At 41.9% G+C, this 19734-nt stretch overlaps 1 protein-coding gene across 2 annotated transcripts in view; it reads left to right on the plus strand.

The window, feature by feature from the left end:
• Positions 1–19734, plus strand: part of LOC120746560 (collagen alpha-1(XIV) chain-like) — a 160301-nt gene that overhangs the window by 87988 nt on the left and 52579 nt on the right. For both annotated transcript variants that reach the window (XM_040051980.1, XM_040051981.1), the window contains 4 exons: positions 107–236; positions 7993–8115; positions 9103–9252; positions 16893–17009. In XM_040051980.1, coding sequence (XP_039907914.1) covers positions 107–236; positions 7993–8115; positions 9103–9252; positions 16893–17009 — 520 coding nt within the window. The remainder of the gene's footprint in view (positions 1–106; positions 237–7992; positions 8116–9102; positions 9253–16892; positions 17010–19734) is intronic.

Raw genomic sequence — 19734 nt, forward strand, 5'->3', positions numbered from 1 at the left:
TGCAGAGAGACTGAGGATGGGGAAATGTCTAAATGTTAAAGTCAAACATTAACGGCTTTGCTTGTCTTTCAAAACTGTCCTGACTCTGGTCTTTCTGTGCTTACAGAGAACAGTGCCCACTGGTCAGAACAGCCTGGTTCTGCAGCCTCTGCTGTCAGACACAGAGTACAAAGTCTCCATCACTCCCGTTTACCCCGAGGGAGACGGACCGGCAGCCGCCGCGACGGGACGGACGCGTGAGTCATATTGATGCTGAGTTCGCTTGACTTCTGTTTCTTCCGCTTTCTTTTCTTCACTCTCTGCTCTTTTTAAGTCGTCTGCAGTATCGTGTTTTATCATTAACCTGTGATCAGGACCTCAGAGCAGAGCTGGAGTTCCACTTGACACCAACTTATCTGCTGTCTAACACAAGCATACAAATTAGACCAGGAAACAGCGATACAAGAAGAAAGACAGACTTTTTTGATTCTGTAAATGATGGATATACAAGATGATGATACAAAATTAATTAATTAATAAACAATTTAGATTTAGCCCTCAAAGCCTGCTTGTGCATCTCTACGCTGTTTACAGGATGGATGGTTTGGTTTACAGGAAGTCCTGCTCTAACGTTTGAGTCTGGAGAACAAATCCCAGCACATGCCCCTCCCCTCAGCCTGGCTCTGATCAGGTTTCTTCCTTCCCACTGTCACCAAGTGCTTGCTCATAGGGAATTGTTTGATTGTTGGGGTTTTCTCTGCACTGTTGTGGGGTCTTTGCTGCACAATATGAAGCACCGTGTGGCGACTGCTGTTGTGATTTGACTGTCACTTTGAGACACAGACCTTTGAAGGACAGCAGCAAGTGGTCAGACGTGAATAATAACCACACTGGAAAACAAATATGTAACCTAGAAGGGACAGAACATTGTGGAACCTCTTAATATCATTTAGCTCTTTGAGTGTTCAGTCAAAAAGAGCTGTATCATTATTATTGTTGTTATTATTATTAGAACCAGTCTATTTACCATTTTAATGTTTCTTTTTTATGCTTATTTATTCATTCAGCAAGTTATTTGTATCATATCTGATCTTCTAAGCCAGTTGTACTCACATTTGTTCAGCTTCTTGTGTCTAAAAATACTGGCATAGTGTAGAAAAAGAAGAAACACATGGTGGAGAAACTTCATGTTGTCCTCCCAGCTGACTGTAGGAGTAGTTTGTTATAGTTGGACAAATAACCCCGGCTGGGATTTGAAAGTAGAGCTGAGAAGCTGCTGTGGATCAGAGTGCCACACTTGTGACCCTCCGACACTCTCTGGCATCTTTGCGCTCTGATCTCCGGCACAGTCCTGCTGCTGTAGACAGACTAAAGTATTATTGGATTTGTGCCGGGAAAATCTTGTCATGACAGAGCAGACAGGAAGAAGGATGAAAGTGAACAAAGGCAAGACCGGGATGAAGAAAGGTGAAGGTGCTTGTTTTCCACGATGATCTCTTCCCTGTTGATCTGATAGAGGTTGATTTCTACATTCAGTCGCAGTTTTCAGGATTCCTCTTTCACCCTCTGTTTATTTATCGTTATTATTCCTTTTTGTCCTCTTTGAAAAGTGGAAACATCTCAAGTGAAAACAAACAGAGAAATGCCCTCAAAATCTGTGGATGTTATGTTGTGAGTATGACAGTGGCAGGATATGCTTCGAATATTAAATGATTAAATATGTGAAGCTAAAGTGAATCCAGAGTAAAGGCAACAAAGCACGTGTTCGACTAGCCTGTGTCATCCTGACTTTAAAGTTTCTTTGCCACCACAGATTAAAAAGATGAGCTCTGCAGAAGACCGTCTGTCCTCACTGTGCCGTCACGTTTTGTTGTTGTTTTAGGACCTGGTTTCATTTTTAGTTTCTCTTTCTTTTGGTTGGTTATGTTTACATTTATCATGGTTTGGATAAAGATACATCATTTGAAGAATAGTCAGTAGTTGGGGTACGATGCCGTCTTTGGTGATGTATGAACAGCTCTCAGGATTATGTTGCTTCCTTCAAGTCGTGTTGTTGCTGCTCCTGGATCTCCAGTGTGGTGAATGTTGACCTCGTGCTCCAGTCCCCATTTAGCTTGGTCCCGACTCTCCAGTTTAATAACACAGAAGGCTTTTCACTGCGGGCCAGCAAAGCTGTTGCACACTTCAACAATTGCCAGGCTTTAAAAAATAAACGGCTCAGTGGTATAAATCACACAGAAAACAAAGAAGGACAGAAAATGTGTTGTCCTGTACATCTGCTGTCCATCTCAGCATGTTATAATATTACACTAAGTTTCAGTATATAATGATTTAATTATGCCAACAGATAACTCATTGAAGAAAGCCATATGTATTCATAAAATCATAAACATACGTCTCTTTTAACAATCAGTTCAGCATAATTCAAACCAAGTATGTGAAGCAAAGTTTGGATCTGAAAGGCCAAAAAGATTCTGGGAGATAGAAAATCCTCCTGTGCAGGTGATGACAATCCTGGAGGTGTTGAGGGTCAGCGAGGACCAGGAGACAGGCCAGAACAAAGCAGCGCTGTGGTTTGCAATTAAAAGATAGTGGAAATGTCAATGTCACGTTCACAACCACAAGGGTGCAAAAAAAGTGAGCATTTTCAGGATCAAACGTGGAAACGACTTCACTGATTTGGAAAAGTTTGCTAATGGGACCCATAACGAGGGGCTGGTGTCTCGGGTGTTTGTGCCTCCTGAGAGGGAGAATCTGTTGTGGGTGAGTTGAGGATGAGAGATGCATTTCTGCCCACAGCGGCTGTCACTTTCTTAAAGTCTCATTACTGTGAAACAAACACAACAATTTAAGCCGAGCAGCAAAGGGTTCGCCATTCATCTTGTTCAGGACGCTCAAGAAAATGTTGCCGGAAGCTGAATGATTGAGGGGGCGTTTTTCTTCCTGCCAACACGGGCAAAGAGAGGGTTCAATTATATTGTAAAGTTTAAATCACTGCACAAGATAAAACGTTGATTGATTTGATGAAATATGTAACAAGATAGAAAAGTCTCTGTCAGTGCTAGATTCAAAATACTGGAGCCGAACCTTTATTAGAAATTAGGTGTGCGCTTCCAGTTTTGCTTTTCGTTACAACTTTGCCTTCATTAACAAGTATTTAGATGAAAAATAGGAAAACGTACTTTCTCCCTAACCCAACCCCGGAGATCTCTGCAGCTCATTACACCTGAGACAGTTTCCCAGGAAGGAAAAGAGACGGCGGCCGCTCAGTGCTCAGCATCCATTTGCTTTACTGTGGAGCTGAAGACAGGAATATGCGGGAAGCATCTTTTCCTCTTTTGTTAAATATGACAGAGCGCCGCTGCGAGTGCAGCAGAGGCTAATGATTTTCTCTGCCGCCAAGTGCATTACAGAACAAACACTCCACTTTTAGCGTGGAGGAAACTCTAAATTTAAGTCGTTCATCTTTCCGCTCCGTCCCATCATGTCTCCCCCGTGCGACGCGTTACACACATTAGCAGACGCTAACGACGTTCTCCGCTTTTTAAGCGACGAGCCTGCGACACCCGCTGATGATGAATGGCTCCTGTTAGGTAGTGAGGGATGAGACGATCACCTGGGGAAGAATGACGGGGATTGCAGAGAGAGAGGAGGGGGGATGATTGCGTTTTTTAAGGTGGAGATGGATGATGTGACAAACGGCGCCCGTGTAATCTTGGGATTTGAACCTATGAGGGATGGGGCGAACGCCGAGGGAGGCATGACAGGGAATGCAGAGAGGATGATTGGGTTTTTAGCTCCAAACTGAAGATAGATAATGTGACAGAAGAGGCAGATTAAGCTGCGTTTGATCCACTGAAGGATGGGCCGATCAGAGAGGGAGACGTGGGGGGTAATACAGAGAGGGCGGCGGGGAAACAAATATAATGTGATAGAAAAGTCACTACCAACTTGATGGCAAAGAGATTTAAGACCGAGAATTAGAAGATAATTGACTTTCATAGCCTCGGTGTGGAATATGTTGTGACGAGGAATGAATGAGGAATGAATTTAAGAGACAGCAGGGTGTTTTAATTTGTGCGATTTGGATTTTGAAGCAGCTTCGAATCTGTAAGAAGCACTAAAAAGAAAAGATTGTAAGTCTGCAGTTCATTTTATTTGGAAAAATACCTTCAGGCAAGAAGAGTCCTGCTTATCTTTTCAAACGAGGTGGTTTCAGGTGTTCTCATTAACAGAACATCACACAGTGTTGTTTTGTCAGAAGCCGCTGACATCACAGAGAAGCGGACATGTTTACTGTGGCGGCGGTGCGGCGATGCGGCGATGCGGCGGTCTAAGCATTCGCAGCCTGTTAAACATCAACACTGGTGCAGGATGCCTGCACTGACTGAGCCTCCCACAGCAACTTAGCTGATTTCAAACACAGCCACAGTGTGTTTGTCAGGTGACGAGTAAAGTTGGTAATTCCAGCACGATTCTTTTTTTCTGTAACATCATTTAGTCAACAGTTGATGACCAGTCAGATAGAGCCACGCTTTTAAAGATGACACCTTCAAAGCATCAAAAGATGCTTCATTTTGAACCAGTGCTGGTCCCTCGGTGCTTGTTACCCTTCCTGTTGGCTCGTGTGGCTGTTGGAGAAGAAGAAGCAGACAGTTACTCCTGTAGCACCGTGGACGAGTGGTTTCTCCAGAACGCTGCAGCCCACAGTCTGCATCACAGAGTTTGTCTCTCCTCAAAAACATTAAGTCAGTGGCTCGTGACGCTGTTAGGAGCCATCTGTACACATCTGGGTAGTTCAAGTAAACATGCATTTAAATTTGAAAAAATAACAACACTCAAGCAAAAATAGATGTTTTTAGGGCTTTAATATTTCGATTTACTTTGAAAAATGGGACAGAGTCAGGTTTATCCCCGTGTGACAGCCTGGAAACGTCTGGGAACCGAGGAGAGACGTTTCTGGACTGGAGAGGAATGTTGTCCCGTTGTTGGCTGATAGAAAATTCTAGTTCTTCAACATTTTAGAGCTGTCTTTATAAAAGTTTTTGTTTGATGCTCCAAGTGTTTCAGTTGGGCATTGGCTTGCTGAGAAATGCAAAGTCTCCCCTGGATGTTGCTCTGAAACCCGAGCGCGCCTTTCAGCACTGATGGTGCTTTTCCAGATGTTCAAGCTGCCACTTCCATAGACATCCATGCGTTCCTTTGCCATCAAACATGCAAACTTCAGAACAGAAATAAAGAGCTTTCCACTTTGTCTCAGTCCAAAAAGAAGGTGGTGTTTCTGGGTCATGTTTCCATACAGCTTCTGTATGTGACCGAGCTTTAACCTGCAGTGATGCCGTGGTTTCCATGACAGAATCATGCCTGTTTTTAAAGGAGCCCCAAAGTCACGTAGACTGATTTTTGCTGTTTCCTGCAGACAGAGATTCTTTCAGATTCCAAAAACAGTTTCTTTACTCTCTCCGTCTCTCAGCTGTTTTTGAGATTTTCTGCTGCCATCCGATTAAAACTGATCTAATATTTAAAAATATTGTTGATCTCTGAGTTCTGTGTTGGAGGGTGAATCAAATATAGATTTATGAGATTTACACACGATTGCATTCTGCTTTTGCTGACTTTTCCACAGTTTTTTCAGAATTGGGTTTGTAATTAGATCATTTTCCTCGTTTTCTAACCGAGACTCAAGAATAACATTTTGCTGCTCAATTAAATTGTTGGCTGTTGTCTTGGAAGACTTAATGCTCTGCTGTGTAAAAATGCTTTAATTTCCCACAGGAACTAAAAAAGTGGGCAGCAGCTTGGGGACTTGATGTCATCTCAACAACTGTTAGATGATAGATGCACAGAGTACAATGGAGGAACCAGTACGACGTCTGCATGCAGAATTAGTACCCTAGATCCTCAGCACCCAAAAAAGCATTTTTTTACTCTGAAAGTTTCATTAAATCTCCAGATTCTCATTACCCTCAGGCCTGAAGGGCGAAGACATAGTGGGAGGAAATGCAGACGGAGTTCAGAGGATGATGGTAATTTTCTCAGGACCAGGAAGGGCACAGTGAAAATAGATAATACGACCGAAGAGGCGGGTATAACAGAGGGATTTGAACATATGAGGGTGCAGCAGATACCAGCGGTGTGGGGGGAGTACGGCTTTCTTGCAGAGAGCATGATTAGCTTTTTAATGGTGAACGGCCGGGAAGGTGAAGAGGGAAAATGAGGCAGAAGAGCCGGCACAATTTGGAGGGTTCAGTTGCAGTAATGGTGAGACGGCTGCAGCTCAGGGAGAGTGATGGGAGGTTTTTAGCATTTCAAATGTGCAACTCAACAGCCAGCAGATCCACTCTGGGATTTCCACCCAAAAAGTCTCACAGCTTCCCATTAACCACGGCGATCTGGAATCTATCACGGCTGTGGGAGAGCAGAGGAGGCTGCACGGAGGTTATAAATGTATGTGAACGTACAGACGGCTCGAAAAGCACACGTTCCTCAAAGAAAGCACTTTATTTTAAGATTCGTATTATTCCATTCGGCCATTTCAAAGGACGTGTCCCAGCTGTCGAGCCAGTGATAAGTCCTCTGGTTTTAATATCACTCTGGCAGATTAATTCGACTGTACACTCTGTAACAGTGGGGAGACTTTACTTTTCTGCTGTGCCGACAGTTGAAATTTTATTAGGCGTTATCAGACTTTTAGGCCTTTTTTGACTCGTCATTATCTTCCTTTTGCCAACTCGACGTCTGCCCTTGCAGTTCCTCTCTGTACTTCCTGTCTCATTATTAAAGCTCATTCTAATCATTCTGTACTGAGGAATATATTCAGTACTTTTGCTTCTGCTGGATTTACCTTATTTCGATTTAAACTGTGGCTTCAGTTTGTTGGTATACAGCCGACTTCTCTTCTTTCCCTTTCATGTTTTTTCTCTGTTCTCTTTGTTAATGATTTTTCTGCTTCACCATCTTTCTCTCTCACTCTGCTTTTATAGTTTTTTCCCTGTTTTGACTCCAGACACTCACACATAAAATGCCCAAATATTTGCCTATATCGATATTTGTTCCTTAACCCTTTAAGACCTACCATTAAAACCAAGTCCGCCAGAGCTTATATTATATTTTCACATGCTGTGGAGCCATTTTTGGGAGCATTTCAAGTTGATATACATCAATACAACCATTATATTTTAATAATATGTCTGCATTAAGTGCATAGTAATTACATAAATTGCAAAAAAGTGCAATAAACTACAAAAAAATTGAAAATCGTTTTTGTTTTTTAACATATATTTCTAGTTAGAGAAATTTAAGAGGCTTATCCCTCAAAACTGTAAATACAAAAAAGTTGCACAAAATAGTTTCCCACCACAGGAAATTTATTTTGAGTGTCTTCATAGTTTTATTTTTGAAATACACCAATTTTTATATACTGCAGGAAAAACGAAAATAAATATTATACTGCAAATTTGCAAAAAAAAGCAGCATCTGCATCAAAATAAACTATTTCCAGCAGTGCAATATGAGTCCTAAGCATCCCAGAAACCACACAAAGTCATAAAGTCAAAGATAACCAGTATAGGCTCATAAGGCCCTGATGGTAAAAAACTACATTTCCGCAAAATGACGTCACTTCTGGTTTTGGGCAGGACATGGAGGACATGTGATAGTTCACGCTGATGGACGTAGGAAGTGTTACAAACAGCTGATCGGATCAGCAAAGCGTGTTTCTGGAATATTATGTTTTTGTTCCTGCAAGTGCTTTTTATGCAGTTTTTGCAAAGCTATATGTGGAAGGAAACTGTGACCGAGGACAAGCTGATGGCATAAGATGCAAGTACAACTCCTCCGGTTTCATATGCAAAAAAAATTATTGCACTAGCTCACGTGGTTGCAGAGCTACCGGGATTTAAAAATAGTTACGCAAAACGGAGCATGCTGCTCTGACCGGTTTTAAAGGGTTAATATTTGTTAACACTTTGCATACATATAATCTGTCTTTTCTCGTCCCTCTCTGCTTCTCAGTTCCTCTCTTAGCTCCCAGGAACCTGCGTGTCTCAGAGGAATGGTACAATCGCTTCAAGATCAGCTGGGATGTTCCACCGTCGCCCACAATGGGCTACAGGGTCATCTACCAGCCTCTAACTGGTAATTTAAACAATACCAATTATTTCTCCCTAATCTCTTTTTTAGCTCATTGCAAATATTACAGTTTAAGTCCCATCGAGTCCAGACAGTTTTAAGAAATGTTTGCAAACCATAATTCTATAATTTTGTCAATTTCATAAATATGTGGATAAAAACTAAAAGACAGAAATGCTGATGGATGGGGGAAGGCATGCTGAAGGAGTTTCTTATTGTAACAAACCACCAGGGATAAAAATGTAATCCAGTGCTGAAGTGCACATTTGAAACTGTCACTGACACTTAAAATGCCAAACTTTACCTCAGAGGAAGGATCAAAAAAGGATGTTGGTCTTACTTCCTCACCAACGCTGGAGGACTCGGGCTGGTTTTTAGTACAATTACCCACACAGTGTACCGAATATGTTTGCAATAAAATCCTTTAAATAGCTCCAAAACCACAACGTGGTCGAGAAACCGAGTTCAGTGACAGATGAGTGAAAGTGAAGGCAGACAGCTAACTGCAGCTGCTAGCATCTGAGCCGCACCACTAGCCCAGTGTAAGGCTCGGAACAATTTAAAGTTTCACCCTCACGCACAGTCTTTGCATTCAGAGAAGAGACCCAAACGGTTTTTATAGAAGGCTGTTAGCATATTTTTCTGTTGTAAAGCTGAGATTTAAACTCAGCAGTCTGTGGGACTGACTCACCATCTCAGGTGGAGTAAAATACCTGAGCTTTATTCAGCTGTTACCTGGTTCTCATCTCTTTTTTGTTGGGTTTTGTCAAAATAGGATTATGTTATGAACAAAAGAAAATATCCTGGACCTGCTGCACTTCTCACAGCTGTCAGTTTTAACAGTATAGACGAATGTGAGAGGAAAACTGATATTTTATGCTGCAGCTGAAGCTAATGATGACCTCTGAAGTTGCTCCTCTGTTCTCCTTCTGCTTCACTGACCGTCTACTCATCCTTGACGTGTCTCCTCCATTATCCCACCGCACCCTGCAGCCCCTGGACAAGCCCTGGAAACCTTCGTGGGGGAGGATGTGAACACCATGCTGATCGTTAACCTGCTGAGCGGTACCGAGTACAGCGTCAAGGTCATCGCCTCCTACTCGACCGGATCCAGCGAAGCCCTGACAGGAAGGGCCAAGACCTGTAAGTTCATCATTCATTCCTTTAATTCTATAGTCCCGGTCACACTGAATTAGATACAAATGTGCTGTTTAAGAGCGTCTCTGGAAGTTATTACTGTAACAACATAACTCAGGCCCTGTTCAAAGCATCGAATAACATTAGAGAGCTTTGTGGCCTCCAGTTAAGCTCATTAAGTGTTTCCTCGGTTTAAACCGATGCTCTTCAGCAGTTGTACAACTTTTCTAATTTAATTTTTCAAACCAATATTTCAGTCACTGGAAACTGTTCATGGATCCTTCCAACAGTTTATAGTGTAATCTCTTTTTTGTAATGGAGTATGTCTCCATTTTTAATATCACGATATTTTGCAAAAAAACAATTGTTCTGAAAAACAAAGCGACACTTTTTATTTACTTCAAATCTGATTTCATCTACATCTAATAAAACTACACCTGCAGACTTGTATATATAATGTTTTTACCTGCAGCTTTATTTCATTGCCCCAAACAAATCCCTGCTTGTTGTATTTCGTCTTGAATGTTGCTTTCAACCTTTTTAAAGATTTATTTTTTGCTGACCTTCCTAAACTCCACCAGCTTTAATTAAGAACAGCTGCAGCCTCTTAGTTTATTTCATTTCAATTACAACAGGCAGTCAGACACTTCAGAGGTTGATTCCTAGATACCCGTGCGATGCTCTTAGCAGCAGTCGCAATCTAATTACAGGATATTGTCTTTAAAATTTTATTATGGTTGTCTTCACTGTAACTATAACCATGATTAAAAGAGTAGGATGAAGGAGTCTTCAGCTGTTGCCTCGTAGCATCCAAAATCCGTCTCTTTTTACTCTGTTATGGATTTATAGTGTTTTACTCTTTAGATGTAAAGTAAGAGGAGCCTCGTATTAACAGACGGGGTTTGTGTTTTCATTGAAATATTTATACCTGCACCTGTTTTGAGTGCAAATTTGGTTTTTTGTTAGTTGTAATCAGAGATGGGCAGTAACGCATTACTGTAATCCGATTACTTTTTTCAAGTAACGAGTAAAGTAAGGGATTACTATTGCAAAAACGGTAATTAGATTACCGTTACTTTCCCGTAGGAACGCTGCGTTACTGCGTTACTAAAACCGTGATTTTTTTTTTTTGCGAGAATGTCTCACGACAGTGACGTAAGCGAGTGCGCCGTCAGTGACAACAGCTGTGTGCAGATCAACAATGGATCATATATCGAGTGCAGAGAGAGTATGAGCGTGCAGCGTTTAAAGCGTGGAAGTACTGACCTTACTTTGAGTTTGATTCCATAAAAAGTGACAAAAACATTAGTGTCCGCTGTGCGTGGGAAGAAAACTTCTTTTTACAGCGAAAAAACCCCTAAACTTCCGAACAAGCACCGAGTAGCTACGACGTAATGGGAAACTCACAGAGAAACTCGCGGATTCTTCCACTGACCGCGGCACACCTGCACCAGGGTAAACCTCCGCCTACCCCACTCCTGCTTTACAGGTGAAAATAGAGCAACAGGACCGCTGAGTCTTTGACTTTATTTATTTTCTGCTGTGTTTTACTTGCATCTATTTGAAAGACTGAGTGTAAACACAAAAAATATTTTATTTTATGTGCAGGAATGTGCAGAAAATAGGTTTAAATGTTAAACTAATTTCTTCCAGTCAGAGAATGGTGCATATAATTACATTTTTGCTTGATGCATAAAGTTAAAAGATTAAAACTAATAAAACAAGTTTAAAAAGAGACTTTTCCATTTGATTACATTTTGTATGATGGATTATGTAGAAAAAGTAGAATTGGGCTGAAAGATCTATCGCTTTATCACCTATTCAGGTTGTAAATCGTGTTTTTAAAAAGTAACTAAGTAACTAAGTAATTAATTACTTTTGAAAATAAGTAATCAGTAAAGTAACGGAATTACTTTTTTGGGGGGAAGTAATCAGTAATTAGTTACTGATTACTTTTTTCAAGTAACTTGACAACACTGGTTGTAATGCACTGATTTCATCAGTCCTTTCAAAAACATGTTCACTGTTTGAATGTTATATCCTATATGCTTTAATGAGGAAGAGCACTGCATCTTCCTCTTACCTAATTCTGCTTTACCTTTATAAAGTGTGATATTCTCTGTGGAGCTGCAGAAGGAGGGATATTCATGTGCGACTTGCTTTATTATTATTATTTTATCTGTAATCTTCATTTTAAATGACTCGTGAATGTGCTGACAAGTGCATGCACTGCAGCACGTGCATTTTGGCAGCTGGTAGTGTAATTGCGACCATAAAAGCCATGAACATTAACACGCCACTCAGCTGTTTGTTAATGCAAACGTCCACGCAGCCAATCACATTGATGGTGCAGTTAGGGATGACGTGATGGAGAGATGACCTGCTGTTCAAACTGAGCGTCAGAATGAGGAAGGAATGACATTTAAGTGACTCTGAACATTTCGTTCTAGTTGGTGCATCACGAGTTGGTCTGAGTATTTCAGAGGCTGCTGATTGGCTGAGATTGTCCTTCCCGTAACCATCTCCGGGGTTTTCAGAGGTCAGAGGAGTGAGTGCTTGAGCTGAAATGAACTTAGACCAGTAACTTAAACCAGTGTTGCAACGTATGCAGAAGAGCATCTCCAAATACACAACACATTGAACCTTGAAGCAGGTGGGCAGCAGCAAACGACACTGTGTGACACACGCACATTTCTATTGCAACATTCAAATAGTACAATCAGAATCTGACACAAACATGAAAGCATGGATCCGCCTGCCTTGTGTAGGTTGTTCCTCGTGGTGGTCTAAGGGTGTGGGGGATCGTTTAAACACTACACCTCTATGACCACAGTCTACCATCTTCACTGCACTCAAATGGCCTCTACAGTCACCAGATTTCAATTCAACAGAGCACTTTTGGGATGTAGTGTAATGGAAGATCCTCATCATGGATGTGCAGCAACAATCCTATGATGTCAGCTTGGACCGAAATCCCTGAGAAATGTTTCCCGCCCTGGTTAATGGTAGCAAGGCGTACCTGATATAGAGTGTATTCCACCACTGTGGTGACTAGTCCCAGTTTAACAGGTGGTATTATAAGGAGAACCTAATTATTGTATAAATAAATGCCATATTTGTCAGTATTGATGTTTAAGGGGATTTCATGACCCGGTCATTTAATTTTATAATTGAGCTGAAAAGACAACTCAGCACATGGCCCCGCCCCTCCCAGAGCCTGGTTCTGCCAGAGGTTAAAAGGGAGTTTTTCCTTCCCACTGTCGCCAACGTGCTTGCTCACAGGGGGTCATGTGATTGTATGTATTATTCTAGGGTCTACCATACAATATAAAGCCCCTTGAGGCGACTGTATGAATAAAACTGAATTGAAAAGAACCAAATATTGCAAAATCTATGATCGGCACTGACTGGATGTGTCAGACGATCATTATTATTTTTAACTTAAACAACTACTAAAGAAACACAAGAGTAACTGGTTTGTTTTAGGTTTGTAGTAAATGAACTTGACACAAATAACAAACCACTTTCATATTACCTGTGGCACTTTTTGAAAAAGTCATTTGAAAGTCCAACCGTTTGCTCAATTTTGTATATATATATTTATTTATTTTAATCAAATATGAGGTCAAAATCTATTTAAGAAAATAAAGATAAAAGCAACTATAAACTACAAAGTATACCTTTCCTGCACCGTGATGATTTCCCAATAGACCAGTACATCTTTGCTCGGCTTGCTCTTAATTGTTCTGTTGGCATTTTCTACCCAGGATCATTTATACACCTTGTTATTGGTTTTCTCGGCCCATTCTACCTCTTTGAGTACAAGTGAATAAACAATATCATCTAATCTAATCAGAGAGCAGTCAGACTCCTGCAGGCTCAATATCTTGATATCCATCTGACACCTTTAATGGCGACTCCACCTAATTACATCCCAGTGCTGGAATGAACTGTATGGATTTAAGTTATCTCACTTGTGATGTGGACACTTCCTGGGGCTCTGTGAGTGTGTGGCCTGGTTCAATCAATCACTTGCTTCTCAAGTACAATCATTAGAGTAGGAGCCTGGATTTTCCTCTCCTGCATGATAATTAATCACTTCAGTGCAGACTGGCCTATCGGTGAAATAGCCCTTTTTGAAAATGAAAGGTCTCTGGTTTGATCTCCATGACAGCCAAAGCATCCAGTGAAAACGATGTGTCCTTTTGAAGTGTCCTTGAGCAGGACTCCGAACCTCTACCCTTTCATCCGCTCTCATTGCTCTCTGCGCGAGAGCTCTCGATACAAGTGTCAGCTAAATGCCCGAACACGCAGCTTTAAATGGAGCGTGTCACTTTGCATTGGAGCCACAGTTTCCGCTGCCTGCATGACAATTAAGCACTTCTTGGTTGAATTGAAGGACAAGTTTGGAAGGAAAACGAGGAAAGAAGAAGGGGATGAACTCTGACAAAGATGGAGAGATGGGTTGAGTCGAAAAGAGAGCAAGATGATGAGGCCAGTGGGATCCCAGGAGGTGAATGGAGCATCTGTCATATTGCTCACCAGCATGTTAATGAAGCCAATGGACCAGCAGAGCTTAGTGGGCTGATGTGTCAATGTCACGCAGAGGACGAGTATCATGGTCGTTGTGGCAAAAAGAAGAATGACACTCCAGGTTATCTGCTTACACTCTTATACCTAAAGGTTTATGAAAGAAATACCCCAGAAAAAATGTTGTATATGGCCTTTAATGCTTATTGCAAGGATACAGCAAAAGGTTACTTCTTGTGAAATACTCAAAATTTAAGTTTTAAGTTCAAGAATTTCAAAAGTAAAGCAGTGATTTAGAAGTAAAGCATGAAACTTGTGCTGGGGGACCTAATCAAAGCGTGTTGAAAGCCACAGAGACGCAGTGTTTAGAGAAAATGCGTCTTAACTGTTCAGATACTCCGGACACATGAGGGATCACTGAGGTTGTCCTTCCCTCCTGGATCGGCTGGAGCTTTCTTTAGGTGCCTTCACAGGTTTGACAAATGTCCAGCTGGGATAACCACATTTACTCAGCAACGTCTTGCTCTCCTGCTTCCCTGGACGCTGTGTCTGTGGGGATGGTGTTCGATCTGTATTGTAGCGTCCTGATGGCGCCCAGTTTGTGCTCCAGTGGATGTAGGTTTACGGTACGCATCAGCTTTTAAATGTCCCCCATTACTGATGGAAATCTGTGGCTAACCTGCCACTTTTTATATCCTTCCTGATGAATTTGATGTGTCGGTCCACTGAGTTAATGTGATCCGTGAATTTTGGTCGTCCTGAGATTTGATTTTCACCCACATATGTCATCCAGGGTAGGATAGCAAAGCCCTCTTTTCCACTGTTTCCATGTAGAAGTTGGCCACAATGGGTGAAACTGGGGAAGCCATGGCACATCCATCCTTCCATCCACATCTCATAATTATTCTTGTCACACAAATTGTTTTTGTGCTCTAATCAGCTGTTCAAGCCTTTTCACAGTGAAATCGAATCTTACTTTAATGAATTTACATCAAATATCAATCTACTGATAACAATCTGAGCGACTCGATATTAAGGGAACAACCAGAAACATTATGACCGAAGCTTCCTGCACATACAGATTGTGTGGCATTTAGAAAAGTGCAGCTGTTTGGAGACGGGCTCTCTCTGCGAAACAGAGCCTGAGAAACTGACATATTTTGCATCTTAAAGATACTAATTAGTAAAAAATAAAGCTGATGAGCTAATCGTTAATGTTTCCATGTCTCATGAATGTTGCGCATTAGATACTTTTTCCATTGCAGTGGGAGCGCGTTGGGCAGGCTAACATAGCTCTTTATATCTAACTTTTACAGGTGATCCTGCATCCTTTGTTAGGATATGGGACTCGAAATGTCTCCAGTGCTCGGTTTGCTTGAACATATCTGTGAGCAGCATGTATGTGCAGAATATAAGTTTCCTGAAGAGCCTCATTGTAGTTTTTACAAGACAAAGAAGCAGCTGCTTTACATCCATCTGAGCTCCTTTAACTCGCGGGGGGTGTGAGCGTCTCTGCCCAACGGGACAGTGTGAAGCAGCATGACAGTCTGAGGTCACTCTGCTTGTAAACGGTGCATTGCTCTTTTGGGGGTGGGAGTGAGTAACTGCCCAAATGAATAAGCATCATGGGTTTTTGTTAACGAGTGTGGGCGAGATGGAGTCTGAATGTGCCGCATCAGCAGAAACAGAAACGCTGCGCTGGATTGTCGTGGTGAAGTGGGACCACTGAATCAAAGTTACTGCTGATGATTCTCAACATTTTCCTCTGTGTGAAATTTACCAGTAATTCCTGTCGAATATTGGCAGATTATCAGTAGTAGCAAATTCAAACAGCTGGAGTGTTTTGTCTCCCGCTGCCTTTACTGTGTCGACATATATGTAGAGATGCTGACTTAAGAATCCCTTTGCGTCTCCTCATTAAATCACTTGCTGAGAGGTTTGCAGGAATATTATGCAGGGATACATTATGCATTTGTATGAAGTTCACAATAATGCAGATTAGATATTTGGCTCAACTGGAAATGTTCTGTTTTGTCAGAGGGAATGATACTGAGCTGTACAGGCCATTACCAGCTCACAGAGACACGCATGCTAATGTTCTTCAGCTGGGAACAAGAGCTGCTTTCAAACGTCGCACCATAAAAGCGCATACATACCATTTGCATAAACAGAGTGTGTGTGGGTTTGTTTGTGCGTGTGTGCATAAGCCAGACTTCTGAAGCAAAGACAGTGCAGCTACATTTCTGTGTGTCTGTAAATAACTTCATGAAAGTGCACTTTGGTGTCCTTGAAACCAACTGGCCAGAGACTTTTGCATCTGCCGTGTGGAAACAGGATGCCGTGTGGTTCCTCAGATGTGAGCTGAGTGCTGTTAAACATATATATAGCTTTGCTCCTATGGCAGTATAGAGAGGAATGCTTGCAAGTTTATAATGCACATTTTTAGGCTTCCAGAAAGGTTTAGTTTTATGTCTCAATGCTGCTTTTGTTCGTGTCCAGACTCATGACATCAAAACTCGTAGCCTCCGCCACAGCTGACTGTAGGAGAATAGCAGAGACATCAAATTACATTAAAATGTCCAATAATACAGCTGTCACTGACCCACATCACATCTGTTCTAAGACTAAGAGATCTGAGACAGATTTTAGCTTTAGTTTTTGTAAATATCTTATCATGTTCGGTTCAATTTAAATCTAAATAACTTTCTAAATAATTAAGTTTCTAAATAACGAGAGCAAATGTTAGATATGTACGTAAAAAACTGAAACTTCCACAGCTAGTCGGGGGCTCCTGGTGTGAGGAGGCTGCTGCTCGTCTGATTGGTGAAATGTTCTTGGTGCATGCCATGAAGAGGCTCACGGTGCTGTGATGTCATTGTTCCAGTATTAATAAGAGATGTTTAAAGTTGGTAGAGAAATATGTTTACTGCAGAAACCCCACATTCCTGAGCTGCAGCTCTTCATTCACTGAACCAAAGCAGTCGTCGAGCATTTAGTTCTTTTTGTAAAACTCAAACACGGTGCTCCGACAGATTCAAGAATGGAATTTGGAAATAACGTCTGGGCCCGTAAATATCTGCTCTGCAAGTAAAAACACCTTTTCTGTTTCCCTGCAGTGTACCTGGGTGTGACTAACCTGAGTACCTATCAGGTGAGGATGAACGGGCTGTGTGCCCAGTGGCAGCCTCACCGACATGCCAGCGCCTACAGAGTGGCCCTGGAGTCGGCGGTTGGTGAGTGCAGTGATGGCAGCGTGATTTTAAAGGTGGTCTTATTCCTTCTGTGTGATGTTTTGCTCGTACTCCCATCTGTACTGTGTATGTAAGCAAATGAAGGTCAGCCTGAGGCGTTTGTTGCATCATGTAAGTAAATATTTCTCAGTATTAACATTTTAAACTTATGAACCTGTTCTCATCATGAAGGTTTGTAGTTATTATATTTGCAAGTGGAATTCCTTTCATCCCAGTATCTCTGCTTGACTACGTGCACAATCTCAAGCTGCTAAAAAAAGACTCGTTTGTAGGTGGTGGAAGATCTGTCAGCACGTTGGACGGTTCCAGTGTTTGTGCCAAGCTTCGTAGGCACACCAAGGAAACACATTTCTGATCTCTCGTTCTGAATTGGGGAAAGACATTGTGCATGTATTTTATTAATGTTTTAAGATTATGTTATTGAGAAGTATTTACAGCTTTGTTTGCAGATATTTAAGATACAGCTGTGTGAACATGTGAACCCCAAACATCCAGGTCACACGTATGGATACAACACAGAGCAGTTTGGATTTCCTTGTCTTTAATAAGCACAGTCTCACGGCGCACACCTGGAAGAAGAAAAAACGAACTCTGTGCTCTGTTGGAGGAAGAAGGCCTGCTCTTTGAAACTGTGAAGCACCGTGGAGGGAGCGTCCCGAATCGGGGCTCATTTGGCACCTTGGGGCACGGATGCCTTCCAATGACTTGGAGAGCAATAAATTTCAAAAATGTGTCAAGAAATTTCAGAGGAGAATGTCAGGGAATCAGCCCGTGACCTGAAACAAATAAATCGAAACCATAATGATTAAAAAAGAATACAAAAGGTCCCAACATTAACCCAGCTGAGACGATGCAGCAGACCTCGAGTGTGCTTTTTCAATCAAACCGTCCCACAAGTGCCGATGAACCGGAACACTTATATAGGAGTTCTCCTCATTGTTGTGCGAGCTTTATGAGCCATGAGAAGAAATGGTTGCTGCTGTTGGAGCTAAATTCAAAGGTTCGCTACCTTCTCCCACCCTGCACGTGATTCCTCAGTCTGTCCCGTTTAGACATGAAAATGACTCAGATGAAGATCTCACCGTTCTCCTCCATATTTATATAAAGCTCCTATAAACACTGTTAAAACAAAACATGTCCAGTAATCTGGAAAAATCTTGCCAATAAGCTTGTGTACCAGATCAACATTCGATTAGCTTTGTGTGCCTGCAAAGCTTGGCACAAACGCTTGGCTTTACAGTGGGAGTCACTGAATCAAGAAAAACCTGCTTACACATATTTTAAATACACAATACGCTAAATTTTCAGTGTGAATTCACAAACATTTTGCTGCTACATGTTTGGAGATGTTTGCAAATGCGATATCAGTGCAAACGTGCGAATCTGAACTCTTCTCCCATCATGCTGCTGGCTTTGGATTAAGGCGAGGAGTTAAACGTGACAGTGCATCGCTTTAGCATTTACAAAATACTGCATGCGTAACTGTAGTTCTTCCCATCAAACTCCTACGCTGCATATCCAGTGCAGTAGGAGAGCAGCCTCATTCATACCCGCATGCTTTCATCAGTAGGAGTTTCAGTATGTAGCTGAAGCAGAGGGTCCAATTTTCTGAATCCCTAAGCAGCCGGAGATGACAAAGATATTGTTGTATCCCATCGGAGACGTGCTGACACTTTAAAGGTTTAGCTGTACAATCAGACACTGTGCCGCTCTGTAGAAAAGGAAGGCTTACGGATCACAGCACGGGTGACATTTACATTTGCTGCACGAGGTAAAATAAAGCGAACAAAAAAGACAAAAGGTCGCGATTACGGCTGCCGAGTGAGGAGATGCGCTTGTTACAGCGGTGACAGTAATTATGCCCTGTTGTGTCTATTCTCAGAGGTAAACTTTAAGGAGGGGGAAGGAAAAAGTACAGTTATTTTCTTCTTATGAAGTTTTCTGTTGAAGTTTTGGTTGCACCTGCAACTTCTTTCCTCTGATTGTGACAATATATTTTTTTAAAACAATAAAAACTGAACTGCTTCTATTTAGAGTTCATTATGTGTGGGAGTGTGAAGAAGAAGGGAAGTGAAGCCTGCCGTCTGCATGAGTCAGTGCGCGCGTAAACGACAATCAAGCCGTGCATCCCAGCGTTAGTTTGAAGTGTGCCGAGACTCTGGCAAATTCAACAGATACGTTCTGCTTGCAGAAACGTGTTTTTGTTTATAGCCCACCGCTGACGTTCTTTTAACTAGACTGTCAGCTAATTAACTTTAGTGTCATGCTAAATTATGCCTGCATCGTTAAACATAATAATATAAGCTAGGTGGCTGTAGTGGCTCAGTAGTACGTGGTTTATGTATGTATAGCAAGCAAAAGCCCCCCGGGTTTGATCCCAGGAGGAGACGCAAACCCCTCGGCGGTGGGGGCGGGCGGGGGTCTCGAAAGGGAACCCAGAGTATAAATCTGCCAAACATCAAACATGCGACAGTACCTGCTGTGGCGAGGCCTTGTGAATAAGGAAGCAGCAAAAGTACAAAGGTGTCTGCACGTGTGAGTAATAATAATAAATGCCTTTGTTTTTACGGTGAGATTATACTTTTAGACGAGCAACAGAAGGAAAAGCACCTTTAATTTTTTATGTTATTTGCACTTTGGCAGTAAAAAGCGTCGTGCAGCTCTACAAAGTTTGATTCAGGATAGGCCGACATGTCCACACATCCTG

Source organism: Simochromis diagramma, unplaced genomic scaffold, assembly GCF_900408965.1.
Source record: "Simochromis diagramma unplaced genomic scaffold, fSimDia1.1 OVJJ01000171.1, whole genome shotgun sequence".
In the NCBI taxonomy this organism is placed as follows: Eukaryota; Metazoa; Chordata; class Actinopteri; order Cichliformes; family Cichlidae; genus Simochromis; species Simochromis diagramma.